The 9,491-nt window shown below is 38.8% G+C and overlaps 1 protein-coding gene across 1 annotated transcript; it reads right to left on the reverse strand.

Moving 5' to 3' along the window:
- Nucleotides 1–7,654: 7,654 nt before the first annotated feature.
- Nucleotides 7,655–9,235, reverse strand: LOC128243965 (protein wech-like). The gene is made up of 2 exons (XM_052961986.1): nucleotides 8,451–9,235; nucleotides 7,655–8,093 (listed from the first exon to the last, which is right to left on the reverse strand). The coding sequence occupies exons 1-2, from the start codon at nucleotides 9,233–9,235 to the stop codon at nucleotides 7,655–7,657; spliced, it is 1,224 nt and encodes a 407-aa protein (XP_052817946.1).
- Nucleotides 9,236–9,491: the final 256 nt, after the last annotated feature.

The raw sequence follows: 9,491 nt of genomic DNA on the forward strand, positions 1-9,491 counted from the left end.
GCTCAGTTCTGACGCTAAACTCGTCAAATATCACATTCATATCACCGGAAGCGACGTCTTGGATACCAAGGGAACTAACCTGTATCGACCATTGTATTGGGTAAAAACCCTAACTCGCCAAGGAAGAGGATTGATTCTACTAAGAGAAAACTTTGAAGCGTATTCATTCGGAACACTCGGAGTTGGTGTCGAGATTCTACACATGTCCCTCAAACAAGACCCCGACAACTGCCTACGTGGACTTTCAGTGTTGGACACAGAAAAGCTACTTCGACGAACGGTGTTAAATGACTTCAGGAACAACTCCGACGTCACAAGCGTTGAGCACCTAAAGGAAAACCAGCGCGTGTGTAACCAGCACGTCGTTGACGTCAAAGGCGATACGAACCTGGAATATTTCTGTTGTGGTTTGGATTCGCAAGAACATTTTGTCTGTGCGTACGAAACTTCATCGATATGGTTAAAAACTCTGTTCACTATCATCATCGTACTGAAGGTGCTCTTTGTGTTATACGCACCATCGTTTCTGCCGAAGCATTTATACTCTACTAAGAATCTATTTGATCGTATTGTGTACAATCTTCCGGAAACAAGGAGAATAAAAATAACCAGAGCGTCACGCTATATACACGTGAAAGACCAATGCATCAGAACGTCCAAAAAAAGGTTCATGCATATGAAGACTTTCAGTCAGATCTTGGATGGTCTTCCGATGGACAAAACCTGTACGGTGGATCTAAAGAAATTGCATTTCAAGGCCAAGCGTGGTCATCTTCTTCATTCAGGATTTGCGCCTGTCGGACCGATCAGTGCCTTTCTCGAAAGTGTCGTCCACTGCAACGTTCGACGCAGTCCCAATTTCAGCCAATGCTGCTATGCCCCTGTTTTCCCACATATCCACCAGAATATCAAGAACGTGCAGTGGTTTAAAGTGTTGAAGAGTATCATGCGGGTGTTTCTCGTGTGTATCTTTGTATTTCCTTGGGCGGCACGCTTGTATATGTATTATATGTTTGAAAATGAAGACCTAAAGACGCAGACCAAAGCGGCAGAGGAACGCGCCTTACCTTTGCAGTTTGAAGGCAGTGTCACTCGCTACCTCACGCCAACGCACCCTCTATTCATCAGTATCTACGTTTTACTCGGACTCGACTTGCTCATATACATGGCATTATCGGCCTTCCGCAAGACTTACACCCACACCTTTATACACATGATTAAGAAATCTGTACGGAATGCGAAAAATGACAAATTCAGTGAATTTATGGGAATGACCGCTGTCGCATTTAGTTACCCTTGCATAAAGCTAGGATTCCTGGGACTCTTGTTCGCAATTGTAGTTGGAATTATTGTGTTCCCTATATGGCTGGTCCTACTGGCCTTCCATACTTTTCCAACGTTCAACCTAACGGTGCGACTGTTTGGGAATACTCTAGTGACCATGTGCCCACCGGTAGTATTTAGAGGGTTCGAGAGTGTTCTTGCGGAGAGTAAGATCTTCAAGTACACAATGGGCATTAAGAAGGAAATTCAGAGTCACCAGACCAACACCAATTTAACTGGCACTTACTATGATGAAGACAGAGGGCGAAATCCCAGCACTACACGTTGTATCAGGCTCAATCTATTTCTGGCTTTCATGATTATACTGCTGACAGTGTCATTTTGGGGAATCGTGTTCCTGTTCACGGAATTCATGTCTTTCGTGATTGAAGTTTGCGTGTACACGTTTTCCGGACTAATCATGAATTCGGATACATTGACTACATACGTATCGCTAGTAGTATTGGTACTTTTATATGGTTACCAGTGTTTCAGTTCAGTGAAAAATAAGTTTTTGGCATTTAACAATGCTCTTCTTGCAACATTCAAGAAACTCGCTGAAGATAAAATAAATCCCAAATTGTTTGACCAAACAGCCGGTAGAGAGAACATAACCATGGACGTGAAATCTGAACTGTCCCAGTCTGAATCTGCGGACTTTAAGTTTCTGTTCAAGCAGAAAACGTATCCTAAATGGCTCTTCACCAGGCTTGCTTTTATATTCAAGAGTAATAACCAAGCCTACATACCACGAAAATTCTACTTCGAAGCATGTAAGGCATTTGAAAACGGACCCGGAAGCTTACTACAGGAATATGTGAAAGCGGTGGCCGAGTTTTTGGTTATTCTCATCTTTCTGTTCATCGTGGTAGTCGTAGTGTTGGCTTTCGGCGAAAACTATCAGTTGTCGATGGCTAATCAGGTCATCGCAACGGTGGCTGGCGGGGTAGTGCCGTATCTTTTGTCAACATTTGTTTTCAGGACACACGACGCGCCGGACTGGTCAGGAGCCGCCGACGACACGTCCTTTCATGCCGCCCTTGACAAAGTCGTCGACGGCTACAGGCAGAGTTGGCACGTGGATGACATGGAAACGACGAGAGGCACGTGCACAGAGATGGAAAGTGACTTTGGTGACGGCATTATGACATCCTCTGGTGAAACGTCATGCGGGTACGTTCCGATAACGAGCCAAGACTCTAGTGTAGAAGGGGAAGCGGTACAAGTGGGCCCAGAAGGGGTGGCGGAAAAGGACATATTCCATCTTGTGGTTATAGATTCGCCTTCGTTTAATGTACCACTACCTCAAACACCTTTAATACAGATGAACAACATACCTCTGGATGTGTAAATGTGCGGCATAGTTTTAATCTTGATATGTGTTTAAATAGTTGAACTGAGTTTAAGGACATGTTACTGATTAACACCTTTTACTACTTTTACTCAATGTCCATGTCTATAGAACAAATTGAACTGGAACATGAACTGTATGAATTCGTTCAAAATATTTTATATCGAATTCCTGATGTATATTAAATCGAGCATTTTATTATTTTGTTTTACCTTTTTGATTAAATGTTTTAACATGAAAAAAGCTAAAAATAAAACTTATATTTGCCTCACAAAATGTGTGCCAATCAACTATTTATTATTTTAACACTTTCCATTATAAAGCTTCATTTGACTGTTCGCTTTTATGGCTTTGCTTTTTTAGTTAACGTAATGATGCAATTTGCTACTCTTGTCTGTTTTATTTCATTTGCTTTTCGAATAAACTATGCTGTTCCATGACTTGTTTTCTAACTACATCTATCGTATACTAGTTGAAGGGTAGTGTTCGACAGGTTTTTGAAGATTTTATCAGTAGAACGGGTATTAAAGAACATAATTCATACACGTACTGAAACTAGGGGTCGTATTATTGTATTTTATCATAATTGTGACGTCATAAAGCTCGCGTCAAAGTTGGGCACCAAAGAGGGCAATCAGTGGTAGGTGTGAAACAGTATCCTGCATTTTGAACGAAATAATAAACCACACGAAGGCCCATTTCAATCAAAATTCTGCCAATGCCCTTGTTGAAATATAAAATACCGCACTTTTAATATCATTTGAAGCTTTCCGATGAACTTTGCAACATTATTTACTCGTAAGGGACCTCGCCAAACCAATTCAAATAGGCGAGTATGTAAAACGAAGTCATAAATGAAAAAAATAAATATTGATCAGTATAACTATTATACATTTTCTTCAATCACGTGATTAAATGATTAAATAATATACTGGTTCTGGAGTCTGTCACTCGAAAACAATTACAATAAGGATAAAAAATAGTTTTGGGAAAACCCGAGTGCTTTAAATGGATATTCAAGTTGACCATTACGCATGCGCATTCAAACTCACGTGACTATACTCCATGGGAGAATTTGTAGATGTTAGGCAGTTTTGCAGTTTTTTAACACAAACCATACATTTTGCATGGTTCTTTTAACTTTTCTTTAACATTCCGTTCAAAATTACACATACTTTGAAATTAACATTTACAATTGCTGTTAAAAATAACTTAAAATAACAATTACCGGCTATTGCTTTCCGCCGGCTTATACTCATCAACAGTTTACTCTTTATGTTGCTTATAATGTTACGTAAAGGTAATGCACCAGTCAATTGTAACCACGCCCCCCCCCAACTCCGGGGAATAGCGGGGACTTTGACTTTCGATGCAGTCAAGCCCGGGTAAAATCCTTGCCCTGCGGGTACGAACTGGAAGTAAAATCCCCACCATATGCCCCTGCACCCCAGGGACCCTAGGTATGGCTCATTCCCCGCTTTATTAAGTGCGATGACAAATCCACCGCATTCAACCGGCACTACGGAGCCACCGGAAAGGTAAAAACACGGCCCATTTCCACGGCTATCCCCGGTATACCCCCGGACCTGGGGGTCCCGTGGTTACAATTAACTGGTGCATATAATGAATTGGAATTCGTAAAACTAGAACGATCAAAATAAAACGAAAAATAAAAGAATAAAGGCACAGAAAATAACGTACTGCATACTAGTTATAAGCAGTTAACTTGAGCATATGTTACAGTTAAAAAAATCGAAATGTGTATAAGGATGTCGACAAACACGTTTCGGGGCGAACATAAAGACGTTCAGAATGTTATGTCGGTAAAAAGTTATACATAGCTTATGTTTCAAATATTATGTATGGAATCCGACAATAAACAAATTTTGACTTGACTTGACTTGACAGCGACAATGCAGTGAAACAAGCCCATGGTAAACGATTGACGGTAATTGGTAAATTCGTCCGACACGGTGATTGGTACACCCGTCCGACACGGTGATTTGTAAGTCCGTTAGACACGGTAATTGGTAAACTCACCCGACACGGAAATTGGTAAGTCCGTCCGACACGGTGATTGGTAAACCCATCCGATATGGTGCTGGGTTAACCCGTCCGACACGGTGATTGGTAAGCCCGTCCGGCACGGTAATTGGTAAACCCGTCCGACACGGTGATTGGTAAACCCGTCGGACACTGTAATTGGTTAGCCCGTCCGACACGGTGATTGGTAAACCCGTCGGACACGGTAATAAGTTAGCCCGTCCGACACGGTGATTGGTAAACCCGCCCGACACGGTGATTGGAAAACCCGTTCGACACGGTAATTGGTTAACCCGCCCGACACGGTGATTGGAAAACCCGTTCGACACGGTAATTGGTTAACCCGCCCGACACTGTTATTGGGAAACCGTCCGACACGGTGATAAGTAAACCCGTCTCAAACGGCCATAGAGCATGGACTTTTTTCTAATTTAGGATCTCAATTCCTATGTATATTTCATGAAATATGAATGTTTAAAAACATAACAACATTTTGACAGTTACAACCAAATCTAAACTTGTGCCAGGGGTTGTTTGTGTGACCTTAGTAAAAGTCTAGATGGGTAGTCACATGGTGGCTTCTGTTATTTTTTCTCTCTAGATGCCATTTGTTTCGAAAATGTTATTTATTTTGATCGGGACTGTTTTCTTTTTTCATTTCTTTTTTCAATGAGATAGATATTTTTATGAAACATAAAGTAAAAATAACTGTGATCATGGACCATTGGTAAGCTCTTTAAAATAATGGAAACATGTAAATCAATGGGCCTATTGTTAAACGTAGTTAACGATATCGTTGTTAACTTCTAAAGGTGAAGTATTCTATTATGTGCTCCTATTTTATCAACTGGGACCAATAACATCCTACTCCCAGGTTTCAATAAAACAAGTAGAGCTAAAACATTCTTCCAAATGTTGTTAGGAACACTGCAGAGAAATATTATATCCGTGCCACTTCCGGAGCAATACAGATACGAAAGTTAACGACAATGACGATAACAACATTGTTCACTTTTACAGTTTTGACCAATCGGCCCAATGTATTATTTGTTCAATACAATATACTTGCTACACAAACATTTCAGTTATCTGCATGCATACAAATATTTAACATAAACTGTGCTGTAAGTCTATCACTATACATACTACAAAGGATTTGTTTCTTTATAGATACATGACCACTGTTCTATATTTCAGCATGGATTAACCAGTTTAACCAAAAGTTATTTGCCACTAATATCGAACGTTTGGCACATCAAAATGTATGATGTTTAATAAACGTGATTATCATTACATTACTTCCATAAACGAACCTGTTCAGTTGAGTTTGAACGTTTGTGGAAACTTCTAGTAACAAAAACACCTCTCAACCCTTACAATGAAGTTAACGTTCTGAGAAGAATTTTTCCGTACGAGTTTGTGTTTTTAAAGTAAAACGTTCTTTAAAATTATTTCCAATAAATTAAATGGAGAAAGATTGAAACATTTGTTTTTATTTTAAACAAAACATGATTTGCTTAAAGATAAAAAAAGCATTTGCGTTTAAACATGGTAATTTTATTAATAGCTACGTAGCCAGGAATTCCTCATTTAAAAAAACGCCATTATATTGCTAACATGTTTTCGTCCGAAGACAATTCAAATGCTTTTCAGTTTATTTTGATCTTTTAAGTCAGATCATTTCAACATATTGATGCATTAAAAGAGATCAACCTATGTTGTGTACTTTGAACCGTTACGGAATAGGTTCGAAGTCATGAAAATAAAATATCAATAAATGTTTTTGCAAGTTTAATAAAGGTACGTCAAGGTCAAATATGACTGGCACACTTTGCCTGATTTAGCTAATTACCAAGGAGTTTGTCCAATCCTCCATAATTGTTGATAAATGATAACTGATTTAGATGACACAGGTTAAGCGATATTTTATTTAAGAATTGAATGACAGACATTTCAAGGCAGGCTCGTAATAATAGTGTATCATCTGAAAGCGGGAAACATGTTCATTTACAAATCGTTCTACGTCTTAGTACCATGCACTGTAAATACCACACTAAGCAGGAAACATGTTCATATATAAATCGTTCTAAATCTTAGAACCATGCACTGTAAATACCACAATAAGCAAGAAATATGTTCATATATAAATCGTTCTACGTCTTAGAACCATGCACTGTAAATACCACAATAAGCAAGAAATATGTTCATATATAAATCGTTCTAAATCTTAGAACCATGCACTGTAAATACCACAATAAGCAAGAAATATGTTCATGTATAAATCGTTCTACGTCTTAGAACCATGCACTGTAAATACCACAATAAGCAAGAAATATGTTCATATATAAATCGTTCTACGTCTTAGAACCATGCACTGTAAATACCACAATAAGCAAGAAATATGTTCATATATAAATCGTTCTACGTCTTAGAACCATGCACTGTAAATACCACAATAAGCAAGAAATATGTTCACATATAAATCGTTCTACGTCTTAGAACCATGCACTGTAAATACCACAATAAGCAGGAAACATGTTCATATATAAATCGTTCTAAATCTTAGAACCAAGCACTGTAAATACCACAATACACAGATATACTCATAATGATAAGTACTGTTTAAAGTGTCAAAAATTTGTAACACAATATAATTTGAGTTTTAGATGACTCGCCTATGTACAATTGTGACTAGCTGGAGACAACTTGCCTATGTTCCGGTTACATAAAAAATATATCAAGTGACAATACATGAAGCTACATTTGTATGTCGAATGTATTTTGTATCACTTCCTAGAGAGAATACGTGGTGCCAATACAGTTCTTGTTAAAAGTCATCTCCGGAAGAAATCCCATGTTGAAAGTCACACAGGAACGCACAACCTCGATTTAGATTGAACATTATCCGTTGCCTATGAACTTGTGTCCGTTGCCGGGCTATATAGAATACATGAGAATAGCATTGCTACGAAAGCCACCCACGTACAATAACCGTCTCTGCTTATCAAAGCCAAGTCCATGTGGTTCAAACTCCAAACCAGTGATGAAATCCTCCACACTTCCCTCCACCGTCACACGTTTGATATTCTTTCCGCTCACGCTGCTGACCAGAAATGTTCCATCAGACTCCAACACAATCCCCCCAGGACTTTCTATTGGTTTTGACAAAGCGATTGTGTTTACCTCGCCATCTTTGGTGACTTCTCTCAATCCGAATGGTTCTTTGCCAATGAGGAACATAGACCCCGTTTCTTCATCAATTGCTGAATGCATATCTACAGAAGCAATGCTAGACAAAACGTCTTCTTTATGTTTTATTCTTGTTATTCCTGAAGCGTCCATTTCTTGTAAAGAGTACGGATTGCGACCTTGAATTCTGACAACATCACGATAACACCGAATGCAAATCAGGTGTGCGTCTGTTTTAAACTCAATGAAATCATTAATGTCTGTCAAAGGGTGTAGGTATTTCCTTATGATTGATTTGCCATTGGAGCAGGAATACATTTGCCTGGAAGAATTAGCAGTCACTTCCCATGGAAATCCTCTCATTGTATTCTCCGAATAAGTTGCAGACTGACTAACTTTTATCAAAATAATTTTGCCAATATTGAGGGAATCTGCGATCGCTATATGTTCTCCTAATACACATATGTCTCTTACGTTACAAATTTCATGCAGCATTATCTTTTTTAAAAGAATCGGACTGAGTATTTCAATTGAAATGTCATACGTTAATTTAAGGCTCCATTTGCTATTTCTTTCCAGAGCATGAATGGACTCGTCATGGAACTCGAGTTGCTCTGTTGCAAGTTTCATGGCAATGAATAGTTTTCCATAATCTTTCGCCTTTTTAGCATTTTCAACGAGATTTTTCCATTTACTGAGTTCTCCCGTAATGGAATCCATGGACGACGCTATTGTTTTTATCCGTCCTACTTCTTCATCGGCCATCTTTCTTGCAGACTCGATTTGCCTTTTAAACTGTTCCATTCCCGTTTCAATTTTGGCCGTGGCTCTTTTTTCATTTTCCTGAGCCTTGACTACCAAACGATGCAGCTTGTCAACGAACTCTTTGAAAATCCGATTCTCCTCTATTTTATCAGCTGCTTCGTCAACTTTACAAACACTGTCTCCACACATGGTGTGAATCCCGCGTACACACTTAAGGCAACATAGTTTACCATGTTTCTCACAATAATGGGTGAGTTCCTCCTGATGAATCGTGCAGTTAAATACATCAGCTTTTCTCTCCTTTTTCTTGGAGCATTGCACTACAGCACTAATATCAATCAGTTTATGATTTTTAATCAGTTTAACCTTACGATGATATTGCACGCATGTCTCACAGAGATGGTCATCACAATCAACACAAAACTTCGTCGCTGGAACTTCGTTCCCTTCCTCAAAACACGGCCCGCATAGCTTTACCCGATTCTCAGTCTCTTCTTTCTCTTTCCCTCCGACAGAGTCTGCATTATCACTTGTTTTTGCTACTTTCTCCGCACATTCAGCCATTGTTTAAACAGACTGTTTTCGAAAAATGAAGCATTTAAATATTGGATATTTTTAATTTCTTCTACTTTCGATTTTGAAAACGAAAGTAAAGATTTCCGGATTCAGATAACATCAAAGCTTGTACCGGAGTATACGAGTTTGACATAATTGTATTACGGATTTTTGACACCAATATTGTGATTTGTTATTTTAGTAACTAAAGGGACTGAAAATGATCTCCCAAAATCCAACCAAGAATTAAAATGTTATAATCGAT

The sequence above is a fragment of the Mya arenaria genome, chromosome 8, assembly GCF_026914265.1.
Source record: "Mya arenaria isolate MELC-2E11 chromosome 8, ASM2691426v1".
Lineage (NCBI taxonomy): Eukaryota > Metazoa > Mollusca > Bivalvia > Myida > Myidae > Mya > Mya arenaria.